The sequence below is a fragment of the Cupressus sempervirens genome, chromosome 7, assembly GCF_028749045.1.
Source record: "Cupressus sempervirens isolate cs-2001-9-10 chromosome 7, ASM2874904v1, whole genome shotgun sequence".
In the NCBI taxonomy this organism is placed as follows: domain Eukaryota; kingdom Viridiplantae; phylum Streptophyta; class Pinopsida; order Cupressales; family Cupressaceae; genus Cupressus; species Cupressus sempervirens.
In genome coordinates, this window is record NC_143124.1 from 716,688,506 (window position 1) to 716,709,730 (window position 21,225).

A 21,225-nucleotide genomic window follows, 5' to 3' on the forward strand; every position below is an offset into this window, starting at 1 on the left:
TTGTAAAACCCTAAAATGGTTAAATTTAGAGGTTGCCCTAAAATGCTGTTATAAGTGGCTAAGATGCATAATGCATTGTAATGTTGGTGTACATTTTTTCTAGATAATATAAAGGTTGAAAGCTGTGTAGGTGGACATAGCCCAAGTTTTGGGTGAACCATGCTAAATTTGTGTGTTATTTGTGTTATCTTCTTTTGTTTTTGCATATAACTGTTTATTCTTATATTGTTCCAGATCTGTCAAATCCTAACACATCAGATATCACATGTCCTCATTTTTTCAATTCTAGTCATCCTTAGTGTACTTTCTTTCCACCTGATGATCTACATTATTTGTATATTTCTCAGTCCCCTAACTTAGTGCATTTCCAATTTATACTTTTATTCACCAAAATAATGTTGTTAATTTTTTTTTCTTCAAATAAAGAACTTAGCACTTAACCCAAGAACATTTATTTAGCGACAACTTTTGAAAAAGATATAATGGGACATCAAATTTTAAAATATGTTAGCATCTGTGAAGCTCATCCTTCTGTTATATGGGAAGGTTTAGGCCACTTGTTTTAATCCTTAGTTAGTTTTTAACTAGTCTTTTTAACTTTTTCAACCACATAAGACCATTGAAACAATTTAGTGAAGAATGTGTAGACTTTTAGAATAACTAATAAATATTCGTATGCATTATTAAAAGTACCTACTCAAGAAGCTACATAAATTATACATTAGATAAAGATTATCCATGTCAAATTACTTAACTATTTCTTTTAGAATTTCAGACCAAACAATTAAAGTGCACTAAAACTCCTCAAGACATCAACATCTCATATTTTCTCTATCTATACTAGCGGAGAGGACCCAATACTTGAACGCTTTCCAATAGTTGTGATAGAAGTTGTTGATTTGATACCTACACTATTTAACTTAATGCCCAATTTTTTTGACAACATTGCACCAATACTTCAGACTTGAAAGTTGTTAGTACAATGTTGACTACCCAAAATTGAATAAAATGTACCATTAGTTATAAAAATTAATCAATGATGTGATGCCACATCAACTGTTCAACTATGACACTGGCTAATCTCTAGACAAAATGCACCTAAGACAAAAAAAAAGTCAAACATGATTGTTTTTTAGATTCACGAAAACACAACGAAATTTTCTTAAAAAATTTGTTGTTTTCGACCACAAAATATACAGATCATGAAGATTAAATGCTAAAAACTTTAAAAAAATTTATTGTGTTTTTATTTTTTTGAAATTTAGTCAATGGTACAATTTGTAGGGAGGATAGTCAAATCCTTCAACTATGGGTACCCTTTATGCACGACTATTGGTCTCACTTTTTATTTAGGTTGTTTTGGATAACTTGATAGAAAACATGTTGATGTGGCATCATAATGGGTGATGTGGACTTGAAACCTTAGTTATAAATAGGAGACTTGCCAAGTAAGCTGTAGTCAAAAAAATGGGAGCAATTTGAAACTTTCATGTAAGATTTTGATAAATGCAAAATTAGGATGTTCGAGTAATAGGTCCTCTCCTCTCCCCTACTTTGTTGAACCTATTATAACTAGTATACAATTTTTACGATATACACCTTTGACCTATCGGCCATACCCTTCACCTTTGCTCCGTTCAAGCGCTAGTTTAAGACCCCTCACTAAGCGACATTGCCGATGAAATTTCTTATGTATCAGACCCGGAAGAGAATATTTTTCAATCTTTTTAAAGTTTTCTTCCCCAAAACGGAGAGGCTGTAGTTGGGGTGAGAGGAGATCAGCAATGGCGGCCAAGGGATCTGGCAAGGATAAACCCGCTTCTTCTGCCGCTCCGAAGAAGGCAAATTTATTAGACCCTCATGCCATCAAGCACCTCCTTGACGAAACAGCCTCGGAGGTAAATTGTTTCCGATCGTCGAAAATATTCTATCCAACACCAGAGAATTTAGTCAAGATTGCTAAGCATTTGTTTGACATGCTACTTCTCAAAACTTAGGGCTTTGTTGTCTTGTTTTCTGGCTGCACACATGAATTTCGAAGGAACCCCTCGCTTCTGAGGGGCTTTGATTTGTCTGTGACATTTTTAATGTTTTTGTTTTTTAAAAAGTTTTTCAAATGAATTACAGAGCCCATCACTTCTAAATGAGTGAATGGGATTTATTCACGTTGCTCGGAAATTGTTGGATAATGGTTTTTTGAATGATTTTTTTCAATGGATTTGGGTTTGTGCAGGTGGTATTTAGCCGAGGTTATGCGGAGAATGTGACTCTGAGTAATGTGAAAATGGTGATCGGTATCATCATAATCGGCATTGCTCTGGCGGCCCAGTTTTATCCCAAGAAATTCCCCGAGAATAAGAATTTTCTCATTGCCTGCATCGTGTTATATCCTTTTATCATTCGGTTTGTTGGGTTAACTTTTTGTTTAACGGCTTTGTTAAGTGTATCATGTTGTTCTATTTTTGATTGAGCGGCTCAACACATGGATTTTAATGGATAGGGAATTCTGAAGACTTTAACTTTCTCAATCGTTTTTCAAAATAGTGCAAATACTGGCAAATTGCAACTTTTAGTTTAGTTTGTTATTCAATTTTTTTTCTTAATAACTATTTGGTTGTTTTAATTTCTATCGATAGGTTTAACATATGATTTATAATGGCTTTTGCGGAAATTATCTGATGGGGTTTCATAAAATTTTCCCTCAAAAAATTTCTAATTTGTAATTCGCAATGTTGCATGGGATTCTTTTGTGAGTTTATAATTTTTTCCTCTAAAATTATCTCGTTGGAAATTATTTATTGTTTTTACCATTTTTCCTCAATATCAAAGCTTTATATTCTCTGATCCGTGTCTCAAATCCTTGTGTTGGTTTGGATCAAATTTTCACCTAAAAAGCTGTGGTGTTTTGCAGTCTGTTTTGGAGTATCGTGCTCATCTGCTAAGTTTGGAGAGTTTGTTGATTTTTCCTCAAAATCGTGCTAGCTGTTCTTAGTGTTTGTCCCTATCTCTCGGAAAAAGTAGCTCCGTTATCCAACATTAGGTTGGATGTTTTGTGATGATTGCTGGTTAGATATTTTGCTGATTCTCATTTGAGTGGCGGAGTCAGTAACATTTCGTGTTCTAAATCATGTTTATTTGCATTGGGTTTCAGCCATTTAATTATGATCCACTGTTGTTATTTTATAGACAACGCTGTGACAGTTAGAATTATTATATCACTACTAACATGAACGCGCTAAAAAACAGTACCTTTGATCTAGTTGATGAAATGTTGTGCAAGAGAATTAGCATAAAAAGGAGAAATGCACAAATTGAAACTTTTCATAAAAAGGAGAAAAGACACTTAGCATAATAAATCTCGTCCAAGGATGGCATGAGTGGCAAATATATTTTAAAATAATGTATATTAATCTAGTATTATAACAATTCAGCTCCCTCTAATAGCTTTGGGGCAAGGCATCCGTAGTGATCAGTGAAGTGATTGTTGCCACCATCCTAGGGCAGCTTGTGAGGTAGGTGTTGAAATACATGTGTAGACACACCACTTAGTTGATGCAATGTCTTGTCTTGCCATATTTCACTTGTATTGACATGCAAACCCTTTATGGAACTATCTGGAACAGAAAAATATCTTTTTGTTATTAAGCTTTTTGGATATTTCATGTTCTAAATTATGTTTTTTTGCTTTAGGTTTCATCCATATAATTCTGATCCACTGCTGTTATTTTATAGAAAACACTGTAACAGTTATAATTATTATATCACTACTAACATGAATGTGCTAAAAAACAGTACCTTTGATCTAGTTGATGAAATATTGTGCAAGAGAATTATCTGCATCATGTACAGCTTTGAGACAAATCAAGATAAATCACTGTAAATACCTGGGATATTCAAGCCATGATGTGGGGAGTTGACTCTATCATTATCATCTTCAACATGATCTACACAATTTACACTTTTGCTACCTAAATGTTCTTTGGCATCCTCTCACTATTTATAGCATAAATATTTTATCTAACGTGGTTTTGTTTTCAAAGTTGTGCTACCTTGGTGAATAATACGAGATCTTTAAAACTGAGTTACATTCCCACTGTGCTGAAATTTGGCTGAACCTATCAAATATCTTTTGACAATGCTCTTTCGGTAAATTTTGCATTCTAAGTGAAGTTGCTGGCTCTGGCGCTACTGTTTTGTACTGAAAAGCTGGTTAATAGACTAAACAACATGAAGAATCCAAAATATATGAAATTCGAATTTCCAAATTGATTTGATTAATGTGCCATAAAGATCCATATAAGAAATGCTTTGAAATAAGTCAAACCATACCAATGACTTGCAAAATTATTTAAAAATCTGTTTTATTCTAAAATCTAAGCTAGATATAGAAAATACCTGAATTTTTGTTTATCTTTGGATGATTCAATTCTGAGATTTCTAGAAAAAATCTTCAGAGCACTGGAACAACAGAAAAGAGGCGTGAAAAAAACAGTGCCCAAAACAGATTTATGATAATACAGGCACCATTTTTAAGCAGTACACAATGTCTGAAAAACCTTTCCAAAAAATTTGTACAGACCAAATCATATCAAATATAATAGTCTTCCATTGACCATTTTTGCACAATAATCCATCCCCTATTTTAAGCTTAGAAGGCCTTTGTCTCTAGTTGCTCATCTTCCATTTTGCCTTGTCTATGTGTGAAAAAGAATCAATAATGGAACACAAATGTGAATAATGATTGTAAGAAACTTTGTAGGCAAGTTTGCATCAAATTCTAGTGCTGAAGGCATAATGGTCTTGATAGAAGTATATCTAGCAATTAGAGAATAGGTCTCATTATCAACTTCCTCTCTCGTAGAGAATTGATAAAACCTAATCGATTTTACTAGAAACTAGTTCAACCAAAAAGTTCCTTTACATTTGCAAAAACAACAATAAACCCTAATCTTAATAATTTCATTATTTGTTGCACATGATTTTGAAGAGTTTCATACTCCGATCAATAACGAAGTTGGTCTTTTGTCCTCATATTTGGATGCTTGAACAAGATTGTTCATTTTGATTTTAGGTTAGGGTTTGTTGTGGTTTTAATGCGATCCTTTTCTTTATCTTTCCTTTGGGTCCTTTGTACGCCTAAAAAAAGTGTTTGAACTTTCCAACAATGACCACTATCTCAAGATTTGTATGTGGTGGGGATTGCCTTGATCGGTTGACTATTATTTCCCACCTGATTGGCACCTAAAAATAATTTGTACGTGCCCAAAAATGTGCTTGGGAGGCATGGAAGAATGTACATTGTGAATAATAACTATCCTCAACCATAATGATGAGGGTTCCCTAGCATGAGATAATCTACCTACTTACTCATGGTAGTTGTAGATTGCGTCTTTCTTTGTAGCATCAATGACACACATGGACTCATGATGTCCATTATAAAATGATTCTTTTATGCCTATGGGAGACCTCTTGGATAATATGACATCTACTCGAGCATAAAGGGTGGTTTGGTCATGTAGGAAGATAGGTAGACGAATAGTATACATAGGTAGCAATTTTTGTCTATAAGGGTTAGTAGTTCCTTGTAAAACATGCTAGTGGATGGGGATCAAAATTCGGGTAGGAGGCATGTTGGTACAGTTGATTTCGTAACATCAATAAGGAAAAGGATGGATGAATTGTATGTCTAGTCGAAGAAGCTTTATACTTCGATAGGACTAGAAGAGAAGTGGACTTGGGAAGAAAGTCATGTTGGGGCAACTCTATGATGCTAACAACTTACACAAACTCAAAGATTGGCTATTCCTCTATACTTAAAAATTTTGATGAATGGGAAGACCCATATGTGAGTTTGGATTAGGGGAGAAGTTGGACCGCTAGAATGGAGTTTGAATTCCTCTCCACTTAAAGGAATAGTGTCTTATTCATGACCTTTTCCAGTCATAAAGCATTCATCTCCTCACCCCACTTTGCCTCCTATTGCCCATCTTGGCCTCCTCTTAACCCTCAGTTTTTTCTGGTGAAAGGACCTTAAGCACAACATTTTGAATCATTTTAGCCTATTCTTGCTCAATTGATTTTGGGGCTTTGCATTTTGGGTCTTATTTAAAGAGTCTGGTAGCTATGATCTAACCCATTAAATCTTCCACATCATTGTCTACTTCGTAAATTTTGCATATGAGACCTTCAAATATTTCAAACAACCTTTTGTGAATTTTGAAATCTTATACATGAACGTCACTACTAAACTTTGTATATTTGTACTTCTTACGCAAAGCAATATAGTTTTATGTCTTAACTTATACACCTTGGCCCTTGGGCACATAATACCTATATCATACCGACACCATTAACACTCCTATAATATGTCTAAAGAGAGAAAGAATTAAGAAGAGATAAAGTAGCATCAACAATTTGTTGAAGAAAATATTTATCTTAACTAAGTCTTAATAAGCATTGATTCTGACAACCTTGAGTTATGAAGAGGCAACATCATAACTAAGTCTTAATAATCATTGATTTAGGTAACCACAATCTATGAAGAGGCATCAGGTAGTTTAGAGGGAGGAGGCGCCTCATAATGAAGAAGGCATTCTTGACCAAGGGTTGTGCCATTTGCCTCCCCACGAGAACTAACTAAGGTAGGTCCTCTTTTGAAAGAACCAATGCTTAGAAATACATCAGATCAGAGAGTTTCAAATATAAATCCCATTTAGAAATACATCAACACTTTATATACGTCTGTTTCTTGATCTCATGTATGAATTATTGATTTATTTATTTGATAAATATGTCAATCCACTAGTGAGATAGAATTGAGACTTATTCAACAGTTCTAATAAGATAAGATTTATCAATATCCAACAAAAGAGCCCAAGGGACAGTCAGAAACAAAGTAGCAAGAGCACCAAATGGCGTTGAGAAAAAGGCTAAGCAACATGCAAAGAACCGAACCGAACCGAACCGAAACCCTACAAAGGAGGAAGACAGTAAACAAAAATAAAATGACCCAACAAGCTAACTTCTTCGGTCAACCGAGAAAAAGTCTAGAAACAATAGATAGGCGATAGGGTGGGAAACCCCAAGGAATCTTTGAGAACCCTCGAAGGTGCTAGAAGAAGAAGAAAACTGCTTTTGAGTGGACGATCTATGCGGTCTCACGACCTTGGGATACCACAAAGGGGGGATCCAATGCCCATTTTTGCCATGCATGGGAGGAACCACGACAAAGAAAGAGGTGACGAGCTGATCGGAATTTGATCTTTGAGGGTGAGTTTGTTGCAAGGTGTAGTCCCGAAGCTGCCAAGTCTCTTGAAGATAGAGAGAAAGGCACCTTTGATCAGTGTGCATGAAGAAAGCTGGAAGAGACTAGGCCCCTATAAATAGGTAGTTCAATCTCCCTTTGATCTCGTAGTAGATGGGGCATCTAAAAACAAAGTGAGTCTTCGTCTTGGCATACCCCAAATCACAATGTTGGCATAACCTATCCTCCCTTGCCAAATGGTGGTCAGTTGGATGTGGGGCTGATGGGAAACCCACTTTGAAAGAACTGAGAGAGCTGCGGCAAGCATAAGACCAACCATTGGAAAGTTATGAGGGGCGTACAATGACCCCATCCTATAACTCAAGGAACTGCTCAACATAGAATGCCATCTTAGGATGAAGTCCTCTAGGGGAGCTAGTCCAAGTAGTACAAATATACTATTGTATATGCCTGCTTTGATATGCATGTTCAGCTCCTGCCGAAGAGGCAAAAGATGAGAAGGGGCATCCAAGGAATGCTGGAAGGGGGGAGATGGTCAATATTGATCCCAATAGAACCCAACATGGACATAGGAGTATGGGGTCCTGCCCATTAAGTTGACACTTATTGAGTTGGTTGCTTGTGGGAAACCATTGAGTTGGTCACTTGTGGGTTCCCGTTGTGTTGGTACTTGTGAACCAAGGAGTCTAATCAGTTGGTTAGTTGTTTGACGCTCTTGGGCCTGCTTGCGGAGGATAGTCTCTTGACATCATATTGTGTTTTCCATCTAGTTCCTAATATGGTTGAAGCTATTTGTGCATGTTAACAAATAAGAATATTCAATATCATTATGTTTAACATTAATTAACATTTTTTTCTTAAATTCAGGTACAATTGTGTAACCTAGTGAAATAATACTCTTGTAAATAAATTATATTTTGTTTGGGATTTGTTATCTTTTGGGAATGTTAGGTATATCCCAGGACGTGGATATGACAACCTAATAATTATCAGGCAGTTTATTAGGTGCATATTAAAATCTATGGGGTGTTTGCCAGGGGTTTCAACAATTGATGGTTTAGTTACAATAAATGATTGAGCATAAGTGAGCTCAACCTGTACAATCAAACTAAATGGGTCAAAATCTGTTCAGTGCTCTTTGAGTATCGATTCACTCCATAATTTGTAATGTTGTGAGATACTTTATAACTGAATCTTATTGATATACACTAATTTGTATTAAAAATAATAAAATGTGAAAGCACAGACTGTTGAAGCATATTTATTTGTGGTGGCAATCTAAAATCTTTTACTATTTGTTTATGAAATGTATAATTTGGATTGTTAATACGATAAAATGGTTTGGAAAAACATCACCACTTTGGACTTGAGTCCAAAGGACATTATTTTGTTTAGATATGTTTGAAATTATGGAGAAAAAGAGTGTTCCCCTTGACTTTGGCAAGTATGTCATCTTCAATAGCTTGTTGCAGTTCATTGTATACACAAAGGAGAAGAATACTATTCTGTCAACAAATCCCCCGACTGTAAGTTCTTCACAAGTTTGCTTTTACATATTTATTTTCTCTTTCTGCATTCTTCTACTGATATGAACACCTGATTTTGAATTTAGAAATGTTTGGTGAGTTCTTGTTTATTCTTAACAGTTAAGTTAATACTAGTGGCCAACTGGGATTAGATAACTATGAGGGCGCTGTTCTATACTTAGTTTATTAGTTCATGTTTCTAAGAGTTATTGATGACTAAAGGACATCTACCTTGAGCTGATCGTAGACTGTATGATTTTATTCTTGTAAATGAATGCAACATACCAAAAGTCATAGAATTGACAACCGGGGGTTTCGCTTCCATATCTGTATCATTTTAATCTGTTGTCTGTCATTTGCTTCCATTTGTCACACAAATTGCCCCTCGTGTACTGTGAAATCCATGGTTATAAGATCTCATTCTTTCTTCCAAGTATAAACAGTACTATCCAAAACCTTCTGCTTGCTTCTGATATATATTTCTCTGTGTAAACTTGCTATTTTGTTCTCAGAGGACAATCAAATTTTAGAAGCAGCAATGCAGATTGGATATATGATGTGTTTGTTTTTCTTGGCAATTTCATGCCAATACTATGCTGTTTCAGTAGATAATGCCAAGCATATTTTGGAAGCATGGAATGGTTTTGTCATCAACAACTATGACATTTATGTTGATGGAGATCTCACATGATTCCGGGTGGAGCAGTTTTGGAAAGCTCATACTCAGTTTTGGAAAGCTCATACTCAGTTTGTAGTTGCCAGGAAATAAAATAAGTGGTTTGTAATCAGATACTGTCAGGCTATCATTTGTGACTCTTCCTGCCCTTGGTGATCACACCTTAGATTGTCAACATGACATCAAGCTCTGTTCCCAATGGCTGTTGGCATCCTCTCCATTGCTTGTGGTCTTCTCCAGGTACCTTCTGGAATGTTATTGCTTCCTAGAATTTCATCTTCCACACTGAGAGGCATGAGAACTCAGAATCAGTCCTCCCTCTAGTGACATAGTGCGTGTGGGTTTCAGCCTCTTATCATGTGATTTACAGATCCATTGGTGTTCACGGTTTTGGTGTTGTGGCTTGCCTCATTTAGGATAGCCTTAAGCCAAGAGTTACACTTCTAGTTTTTGATGTCCACCCTAGATACATGTTACTATGGGAGGATCTTTTAGGATGTGTTCCAAGCTATTTGCTCCTTCTTTTAGGATGTCTTTTAAACTATTTGCTACTTCCTCTGATACTCCTCAATTTGTCATTCATGTTGATGGGGATGCATTCCTTGATCTCCATCTAGAGATCCATTGGTTCTCCACTAATGGTGATATCATCTTTTGGGTTATTTAGTGCTCCATGAGACAAACTTTTAGATGCCTGTTCATGATCTTGCATAGGATGAATTATGTCTTAATGAGTTTAATCTTGAGGAATCTGGTTTACAGAGAGCCTCTGTTGATAGGAATTCTACAAGTGCGAAATATCAAAGGCATCTTAATGAGTTTAATCTTGAGGAATCTGGTTTACAGAGAGCCTCTGTTGATAGGAATTCTACAAGTACGAAATATTAAAGGCACCTTCCTAATGGGGTTTCTCAGTTGCTCACTTTGGTAGATTCACCTGTTTTTCCCATGGCAGTGGTATGAGCATTGTGGACTATGTTCTCACTAATAGGTCCCCCATTTTTCACATCTCTGGTTTTCTTTGTTTCTCCTTAGCTCCCCCTTGTTGACCATGATGTCATGAAGTTCACCTTTTATATTGGTTCTCTCCCGCCTACCCCTTACACCTCACGCCCAACATTAGACATGCTCCTTCCACGCCAAACATTAGACATGCCACAACCCACTTTCTTGATGAAGTACACCATTGACTGTATTGCCCTTGTTTTCCTTCTTGTTCTTGGTTTTGGTCTCGCTTTCCACCATCAACTCCATGCACTAGTTCTCATTCTAAGCCCTTCGGATGTTACCTTTGATGCTTGAACCCACGGCACCCATTAATCTAGATCCCCTTGCGATCATGGATTCTACCCTATGATATGATGGTGCGATGAAGAATGTAAATACATTCATAGGATACTTCAGTTTTCCCTTTCCCATGTTTCTTCCTTCATGCAAAATATTTGTAGTGAGAATCGTTGTCTTCTTTGGCATAATTAACATGAGTTTCTTGGATCTAAACAATGTGCGACTCTTGTTGATCTCCTTGCTCACCTAAGAGCATTTGGTGTACAATTCTTTTGAGAAAAATCACAGTTTTTAACAGTTTCCTGTGCTAGTTCCCTTTATTATGTTCCAAATCATCTTGTTATCATCAACCCCAGTTTCCACCATCCTCTACCTTCTCTGCTTTCTTTGTCAAGAGAGCAATTTGAAGTTTCACACTAGAAAACCAATAGATTGCAAAGATTTCCAAGCTAAATTCATTATGGTGTAGACTTCCTTTACCCCCTTGCCCGACGTGCTTCCTTTACCCCCTTGCCATGCTGTTCAATGAGGTGGCCTGTTCAGGTTTTTCTCAGTCATGGGTCCAATGCGTTATTCACTGTATTTATAAGTCTGGGCACCTCTTTATCCTGGAAACAACATGGCCATTATGATTGGGCATACATTTGTCAAGCTTTATGCCATGGTGTTGGACACGCCACTGTCTAGGTATTTGGAAAGAAATAATATCAGAATTTGGGGATACACTGGCTTCAAGATCGACTAGGAGACTATTGATCACATTTTTAAACAATAATTATGCTGCCATACACTTAAAACTTTTGAATATCAATACTCATGCATAGACAAGTGACATCTAGAAGTTTTTTGAGGAAGATAAAATCAAAGTTAGCTATATCTTCGTTAAATTTATTATGTGTTGTGTTAAGGAAAGGTCACTGAAGAATTCTGATGGGATAATGTTATAGCAGAAGGATAATCCAAAGAGGAATCATGGCTATGAAACTCTGAGTTGGATTAAAAGTGGTTGCCCACAGTTTCATAAATACACAGGCATGGTACCAAGGGCACTGAAGGAAAGTGTTATCTTTGTCCTTTCTGGAAGAGAAGATCATCACAACATCGAGTTAGATATTTAGTTGCATTTAGTGGTGATAGGGAAAGATCAATTTGTGCTGCAGTAAAATAACTGACAGTTTATCTGTCTAAAACACAAATAGTTGAAATCTCTATTAGAGTTTTGTCAACTCAGTTTGGTCTGTTTAGAACAGAATTGCATTTTCTACATTTCCAAATTGCTGACGGAATTAATCATTAACTTCTCAAAAATAGGGGCACGGGGAATTCAACACAGATTTAGAGTTTGTCAAGAAAGGCTGTAGATGTTGACGTGATTTTAAAACTGATTAATATGCCCAGTCAATGTATTGGCATAACGTAAACTTCTCCTTGAGTTTCCAAGCAAGATAGAGAAGCTATGTGGAGTGCAGCACAAGCAGAACCATTTGGTGATCAATTGTTAGTAGGATTTTGGAAGTACCTTAAGCCAACACCTTTCTACCTTCCAGTATTTTCCCTGCTCCTAAAAAAGGTGACTTGGTGGAATGTATAATTAAGGGCTTCACATGTTTTATAGATCCGTTTAGTCTGCCCAGTCAATTTATGACCATAGCATATAGTTTCTACCTGAGTTTGCAAACAGGATAGACAAATTACACGTAGCGCATCACATCCTCTCCCTTGGTTAGCTGTTCACTCTCCCTCTTTCATGCATGCATGTCTAGTCCTTTATTATTTTCCTATACAATATTGTTTGTGGCATTTTGGGGGTACTTCTAGCTATTCTTTACCATTTCCAATGTTTTCTTTATTTCTTCAAAAAGAAAGAAAGTGAACCATATATTCACTGTTTGACATCTTCAGGAGCTACAACCCCCTGCACAATGACATCAAAGCCATATTGGAGGTTCAGATAAAGCTTCAAAAAGAAATGCATGGACCATCAGAGCCACCAGGCCTTTGATCACTATCTTGCATAGCTTATCTCTACCTTTAATTTCTCTCTTTCATAGCTAATCTCAAAAAATTCTATTTTTCTGAGAGGCCCTTCTAACTAGTATCAGTCAACAAAATCCAGATCTAGAGTGCCATAACTGCTTGATTAAATTAAGCCATTAAAGAGACATACAAGCTTCTACAGAAGCAGTTGGTAACATTACCGCTGAACTTACACTCATTCTGCCACATACCTTTTGGCAAGATGCAGTAGTTGCTGGTTTTATTTGGTTAGTTTCATCTTATAAAACACACGAGAAAAGATGAAGCATTTTTCCACTGACAAATGGCAATGATGGGCAAGAAAGAGCCCCCAAAACATGTGCCAATAAAGACTACAAGGAAATCTGACAAAATGACTTTGACAGTGTTTGGAGTGGAGTAGTTGTTAGACTATTAAAGGTTTACTGTGAAAGATTTGACAATGCTTGTTGGGATATCATTGAAGGAAGCAAAGCACTTTCAGTCTTTCTCTAGATATTCCTCCATTGTCTAAGGCTGGTGTAGCTTCTGTAGTAGAAAAGAAACTTGTAATAAGAGTTTGCACCTATGATTTGGGGGCAGCTGGCAAGTGGTACATCCGTGTCGGCAGTGGGGGTTGAGTCACATTGGCAGGAAGCGGTAAGCATGAGTAATTTGAGTTGTAATGATGTGGTGAAAGAAGAACCACAAAATTAATCTATTAACTCTTAACATCTTAAGTATTCGTATTCATAGGGTGTTTTCTGTTGCCTGTTGCTAGGGGGTAAGCTGGAAAAAGGAGATGATCAACATGGGGGCTCTAAATCTTCTATATAGCCGTTGTAGGAATTTGCATTTGAGTAATTTGAGTTGTAATGATGTGATTAAAGAAGAACCACGAAACTAATCTATTAACTCTTAACATCTTAAGTATTGGTATTCATAGGGTGTTTTCTGTTGCCTATTGCTAGGGGATAAGCTGGAAAAAGGAGATGATCAACATGGGGGCTCTAAATCTTCTATATACCCGTTATAGGAATTTTCATTTGAGTATTTTGAGTTGTAATGATGTGGTGAAAGAAGGACCACGAAACTAATCTATTAACTCTTAACATCTTAAGTATTGGTATTCATAGGGGTGTTTTCTTTTGCCTGTTGCTAGTGGGTAGGCTGGAGAAGGAGATGATCAACATGGGGGCTCTAAATCTTCTATATACCTGTTATAGGAATTTGCATTTGAGTAATTTGAGTTGTAATGTTGTGGTAAAAGAAGAGCCACAAAACTGATCTATTAACTCTTGACATCTAAAGTGTTGGTATTTGTAGGGTGTTTTCTGTTGCCTGTTGCTAGTGGGTAAGCTGGAAAAAGGAGATGATCAACATGGGGTTTCTAAATCTTCTATATACCCGTTATAGGAATTTGCATTTGAGTTGTAATTATGTGGTGAAAGAAGAATCACGAAACTAATCTATTGACTCTTAACATCTCAAGTATTGGTATTCATTGGGTGTTTTCTGTTGCCTGTTGCTAGGGGGTAGGCTGGGAAAAGGAGATGATCAACATGGGGGCTCTAAATCTTCTATATACCTGTTATAGGAATTTGCACTAGAGGTTGAGAGCTGAAGAGAACACAGAAAATACTGAGAGGCGGGGGAAGGGGAGGGAAGTTGAATCAGTATTATAAACTTTGAAGACATGAAACCACATAAAACATACAGAGAGCAAACATTAAGATGTAAGTACCGACTTTCATGTGGAAAACTGTTTCGGGTAAAATACCACAACTCTATTAGCAAAATGGGCATAAACCCAGATTACCTAAATAGGAGAACCAGCTCCCAGGGAGCACCAATGTTCCTTGAAGCAACAACTCCAATCAGCTGAGGTGCCAACCTCAGTTTGAGCACCAACTCAAAAATATACATGATCTCAGAATAACATGCTCAGCAATATATAAGAATAATGCACAAATCCTTCAATCCTTGCGATGGATATACAGTAACATACAACTCCTTCAATTCTCTTCAAAAATCACATCCCCATTATAAACTCATTCACCGCTGCTTAGTTATTTTTTCTTTATAAATCACTCATTGTCCAAATAACTCAAACCAGCAGAACGTAATGCCTCTTCACATAGAAATAACTCCCATTGTGCATCATCAACTTCTTGGCATTCTACAACCAAATCACAGCACAACTCAATCATATGGGCACAATGCCCAGTCCATCTTTCATCATGCTCTCTTTTTATCTTACTGTCTTTGTATCACACCATGTTTTTTAACATCCTCTCCTAGCATTCAATAATGTAAGACATCCTCACTGAGGATTGGCAATCATACAACAAGGACCACATTTCAACAAATGTAGACCAACCTGATGACAAAAATCACACAACAAGGACCATGTTCAAACAAATGTGGACCAACCTGATGATAAAAAAGGAAGTTAATTTTTTTCAATAATAGTACTTTCCAGGTTGAAAGTCACTGTACACTGGATACCATAAATTAAATCTCTCTTCCATTTCATTTAAAAAAAAAACTCGAGCAAAGTATTGTTTGAAACCAACACCCACGTTTTCAGCAATAATATATTTTTATTGCCCAGATATGAATGAATAATCAACACAGACCAAAAACCATCATTGAGTCTCTCATTAATAAACATGGCTGCATAATAATATGCTCAGCTGTCTGAAGAATCTTTTATTTGACTTGAGAAATGGTTCACTAATGTACAACTCAAAAATGTTGGTTGAGGTTGCTCCATAAACATCTGAAGCCATTGCTCCGAAAATCGGTGAATAAATAAAAGACTTGATGAATTAGTTAGAAAAGGAAACAGTAATTTATATCTTCCCACACACAATGATTTGAATTAATCTTTGATTGCCATAGCAATCAATGACAATATTAAAAACGAAGATTATATGTGCCATCTTACAAAATATTTAATTGAAACAAGGATGGCATGGCATTCTCACTTGGCACAAGCAAGTAGGTGAAGCCAACAACCAACTTGCTCAAGTAGACAACCAAGCAACTCAAGCATGCTGTTGGTTCCCAAAACCACAGATTGGAAATCCAGGAGCTTGCCAATTCTGCAACAGGATTCCACAATCAGTTCTGACCAACGAACGGGAATAATCTTAATTTCCCTGCACTTTAGGCTTCACTACACCTAGGCGGTAGACCTTCACTTCGAACCTGATCACATTGCTCAAAGCTTCTGTATAGCGAATTTAGTCGTTGAAAGTTATTCAGTTGGCAAAATCTTTAAAACTCATTCAAAATGAAATTATATGAATGCTTTAATATTTGTTTGTGAATTGAATGTTATTTGAATGAAAGGAAGTGTTTATGAATTATGGATATAATGGAATATCGAATTTCAAGACTTCAGACATTAACCCATTTTCTCAAATTAAAAATGCAGACCGGTCCCTTATTCCACCTTGGGCGAATAGAGTCAAACTTCTTCAGATCCTTATATACAACCCTGAGATGATGGTACTTCACCATTCACTACTTTATAGACTGAAGCTTCAAGTAGCAATACAAACCTTAGTCTAGTTGAATTTAATTTCTTTGGGAAAACCAACTAGACAAAACTTACATAGACAACATTTTTTATGCAACTCTGATGATCAAAGACTTGTATTGGAATCAAATTTTCAACTTTAGTAGCAATTAATTTTAAAATTAATAATCACAGGGGATAAATCTGAAAGACTGTTCTGAACTTCAATTTTTGAGACAAATGAGCAAAACAGGGCTCTTTCATTAAATTTATAAAATGAGTACAAATGTTATTTACAATAATCGGCATATTAGAGAAAGAAAAAATGGCAGATCTATTCATGATGAGCAGTTTCAACTTGTAATTGGTGAGTGCACACTATCATTTGGCCAAGTCTGGGAGCAGTGTTCTTGGAGTTAGTGAGGGCAACAAAAAATACCACAACCATCTGTAAGAAATGTTTGGCATAAAATGCCAGATTGAGGTTGAATGGCTCAAGAGCAGAGACCTAGCTAGTTTGATATACAGCATGTGGGTGCTCTTTAGCAGCTCCTGTGATGACATTCTTGTAAATATCAATTGTGTTAAAATTATTTGAAAGGTGCTTGAAAAGACTGCTTTAGTCTCATTAGAGGTCACTAGCATATTAATAGTTCACTTAACACTATGGCTTATGATGATACTTGTTGGAGTCTACAACAATCTAGGGTTTTAACTTCATAAGTGATTGATTGGAGTGTCTTTATGTGCCTGCAAACACAATAATTGTTCTAGAATTTTTGGCCGAAGCCCCTGTAAGTCCAATTGACAGAACCTAATTTTGCATAGCTGTAATATCTTATGAAAAAGGAAATACTCAGATGATTGACTCGCCCGATATCTGTCTCTTTGCGTTACTTTGAGATTTGTTTTATTCCCACACTAGTAATATTTATAATGAGTGATATTATCTATAGAGTGGAAATTATACCAGAAGCAATGCATTCATTGGAGAGCAGCTCTACAAAAAAAAAAAAAAAAGTTAGAGCAGCAATGACTTTTTCAAACAAATGAACTTTATAAAATGATCATCATTGTTTACCAGATCTTTGTTTAGCATTGGTTCTTGATTTCATAGTGGATTGCTTGTCAGGAAGTATATTCTTGTAAGTGTCTGTGGATCTAATTTGGCAATTTTCTTCCTTTACCTTATTGGCCAACGATAGGAGAGGCAAAGGAATCAACCTTTTCCACCACTATACCAACATCTAGGGCATGGGTTAGGCCCTTTAAAAATGTCTTTGGTAGGTAATATTACCTCTTTGTGTACTATCACATTTTCAATTGCCTTGCCTGTAGGAGTCCCTAAATCTTTTATAGGAGCAACATCCATGGACAGGACAGAAGCATCCAAATTTTCTTGGTGTATCTCAGTCCTCATTAGATTTAGACTTTCTAGGGCATTTTAAAAAAACATTCATGCTGATGATAGAAAATTGTATTTTAAAGGTAGCATGTTCATCACCAATCCTTTTGAATGCACAAAAAATCATGTAGGAATATTAGACACAAATATTAGCACCTGAAAATTGCTTCTCTTTGGTTGAGGGCCCATGTCCTATATGTCCCAGTAGCATTTCCTATTGCTTTTAGCAGTTCTTCATTTAATAAAAACAATGGTAAGAGTGTTCTTACCCGGTGATGGTTTTCTTCTGTTGGATCAAGGGTAGGCATTCAGTGGTATGCTTAGCTGCATCTAAACCAAGGGTGATTGCCAGAAACCAAATCTTTGCCCTCTTTGGTAGATGAGGTTGCAATAAAGGAACTCCTGTCGCACATTGAAATGCCAATGGCAACTTGAATCTTTGGGTTCTGTTCTTTAATCACTCAGTTTCTCGGCGATTTGTATGGGGATCAAGCCCCTATAAACTTGGCTATCAGAGCATACTCATGGTACAAATTAATCCGGCCAATTGTTTCCCTTATAGGAATGCCAACAGAGGCGATATCCTTCAAAGAATTAAGCATGTCAAGGTTTTCATTGCCATGCTCAAGATTTTGGAAATCTGCAAAAGAAGAGGCATTCAGATCCAGCGTTGGTTTTGATTTCTATCCCAACTTTCAAATCAACTGCAGCATCTTTATACAGCTATGGCTGAGGAACCGTTAGAAACATTTTAATGATAAAATGGGCTTGCCAAGATCAGGTGGCTATAGCTAGGATTTCGGGAATTACAAATCACATAAAATCAAATTATACAGAAATCGTGCAGCATACAAACAGCAAATAAGAGAAATACTGGGACATGATATGGTGCAGCTGAATCACCTGGGCACATTCAAACCCTGAACTTTCTTCACTCCCACAAAACAACTTTTTCACCTTTAAAGGTCCTGCTAGTAAGACAATTTGCATAATTTTGACTGCTTTTTTTCATCAGCTTAAGGGAAAAGTTCCAATGGCATCTAGGTTGCAATAAATTTTTATATTATTGCTGCAAAATGATATTTGAATTATAAGAGTTTTTACTTTGGTACCGTAATGCATGAAAATCAATCCTTATATTTCAATTTCCCATCCTTCGTAAAGTTGGCTCTCTACGTTTGCGGATCGATGTAGTCCAATTGACATATTAATATTTCAATTGTATTTTGAACAAAGCATTCTTGTGGAGATTACTGCAGAGTGGGAAACCATACCTTCCATTCATCATTAGAAAAATAGCTTGGCTGCTGACTTCTCCATTTTTTATAATCTCATTGAGCATTTGTATGATACAAAAGTTTTACTACTAAGATCATTTATTGATATTCAATTAGAAAAATGCCTGGTACCATCTTGGCTGCACACTTCAGGTTCCAACAAGTTTAAATGACTTTTACTAATAATTCCATCTCTACAATGGTGTCACTTGGTCATTTATGTAAAATGGTTCAACAAACTGATTTTTCATTTCTTTTTTTTGGTCCTGGACAAACTAAGTTACTAGATTCTTCTCAGAATCCTCTGGATCCCAGTTTGGTCTGGCCCAAATATGGGTTTGGATGCAGTCCGTTCTGGGTTTGGATAGGCTCCTACAGAAATATTGTGGGTTTGGCAGGGAGAAATAGTGAAGAATTTGTGGACTTAGTGAAGAATTTGAAGACTTTTGATGATATTTGATCAGTGATGGCTGATAGTTAAAGCTGACATTAATTTTTTTGAATTGAAACATTGTTAGGGTGGTGTAATTTGCATTTTGCTATGTTATTTGGACCAAAACATTAATGCACATGGTGGAGTATTTCACTATGTTACTTTACTATTAGCATTATAAACTTATTTTGCTGCTGCATATATGTATTTATTTTTATATTTTGTGTTTTGTACCGATAAATCCAAAGCAAACCTGAATTCCCCTCTAATTATTTTATCATACCCACAAACTCACATCTCGAAACTGAAGCATAATCTGAACTGGTACCAGCAATTTATTGGGCAGTCAGTATGATTATGGATGGAGTTGGAGTGTTATATGTATGATATTTATTTGTCTTCAGGTGCCTTGTACAGACAACTTGATGAATTATGTATTAGATAATTGTAAAGAAGTGTAGCGTTCAAGGATGCTTTAATTTTAAGTACTTTTTTAAGTTGGGACATTTGCAAACTGATCATTGAAAGTCCATTTGAGTCTTGATTTATCATGCAGGGATCATTTACCAGCACAGGTTTGGCAATTTCTTCAAAGCTTCCTCGATGTTCTGACATGTACACAATATGCATATCTAGCTCTGATCCTGAGTCTATCTCCGCAAATCCACCCGTGGAACTTACTAAGAGTGTTACAAAATGGTAATGGGTGTTTCCTTCCCTTCTTGGCCATGTCTGGCAAAGCTTTTCTACTTCTTTTGGGGATCTCTTGCAATTAAATTTTGGAGTTGATTTTACTTGTCAACAATAGTTTTGCTTATTCCATTGAATTTTATATCGTGATCCTCAGGTTTACAAAAGATGGTATTCTGGTTGAGGGTCTTTTCTGGAAAGATATAGAGAAGCTAATAGATGATTACTCAAATGAGTCTCGAAAGGCCAAGTAGTTCAAATGGGAAAATGTAGGTTACATCACCATTTTTGAAATGTTCACCCAAATGTTTAGGTGCAGCTATCAGAAGATGCTTTTTATCTTATGAAATACCTCAGGAATATGTGATTCCTTGCAAAGAATTCTTGTGGGATGTTGACTGTAATTTAAGCCCGTAATGATGCGTCATTATAAATTCAGTTAATTAATTTTTGGGTCCTTTGCGAAAATTCCTCGAGTATAAATTTTTGTTTTACAATGTTCTAATAAACATGCTTGCTTTTTCTGCAAGCATTTTAAAAGTAGAGATAACTATATGTGCATTTTGTTGGTTCAAAAATCATATTAATGTAAAGGTTTGGTGTTTAGATCTAAAATTTTAATCTCATTTTGCAATCCAATGTTTAAATTGCAACTTAACATCTAAAGGTTTTTCTAACATGTGTTGCCCGACTACCAAAAACCTTGTGTTTGTCACTGGCAGTATATTTGACTACCAAGTTTTATGTTCTGATGACATTTAGCTGTGTAAAGGCAAATTATATTAATCTCGTGCAGCTGGGACAACAAATCCTATTGCTGATTAACCAAGATATCTGTGTGATCAAATTTGAATAGAGGACATTTTCAAACAGAATGATTTAGATGTATTAATTAATTTTTTAAAGGAGGCTGGAGCAGATAAAAGTTACACTAAAAGTTCGAGGTAAGGAATTTAGACTAATAGATATATTATCCATGGAAGTGAAAAACCTCGGGAATTGTACGCAGATGATTTTTTCATAAAAATAAATAAAGCTAAGTTCTAGCAGAAAATTTGAACCAACTTGGATATTGGTCTCAAACTTAATAGGAGTCGAGCAAACACGATAAAGTAAAGAGATCATTTTTTGTTCTCTACATAATGT

General features: G+C 36.1%; 1 protein-coding gene across 1 annotated transcript; it reads left to right on the forward strand.

Annotated features, from left to right (window-relative positions):
- The first annotated feature begins 1,624 nt into the window (after positions 1-1,624).
- LOC149549232 (signal peptidase complex subunit 2-like) lies at positions 1,625-20,547 on the forward strand. The gene is made up of 5 exons (XM_089792648.1): positions 1,625-1,898; positions 2,234-2,385; positions 8,709-8,790; positions 19,946-20,088; positions 20,237-20,547. The coding sequence occupies exons 1-5, from the start codon at positions 1,785-1,787 to the stop codon at positions 20,331-20,333; spliced, it is 588 nt and encodes a 195-aa protein (XP_089648774.1). The 5' UTR covers positions 1,625-1,784; the 3' UTR covers positions 20,334-20,547.
- The last annotated feature ends 678 nt before the right edge of the window (positions 20,548-21,225 follow it).

Excerpts from the sequence above, each read along its gene's own strand:
- LOC149549232 (XM_089792648.1), top strand. The coding sequence starts at position 1,785 with ATGGCGGCCAAGGGATCTGGCAAGGATAAACCCGCTTCTTCTGCCGCT. Across the intron at positions 2,386-8,708 it reads CTCATTGCCTGCATCGTGTT|GTATGTCATCTTCAATAGCT; the intron begins ATATCCTTTTAT and ends TGACTTTGGCAA. Across the intron at positions 20,089-20,236 it reads ACTAAGAGTGTTACAAAATG|GTTTACAAAAGATGGTATTC; the intron begins GTAATGGGTGTT and ends CGTGATCCTCAG.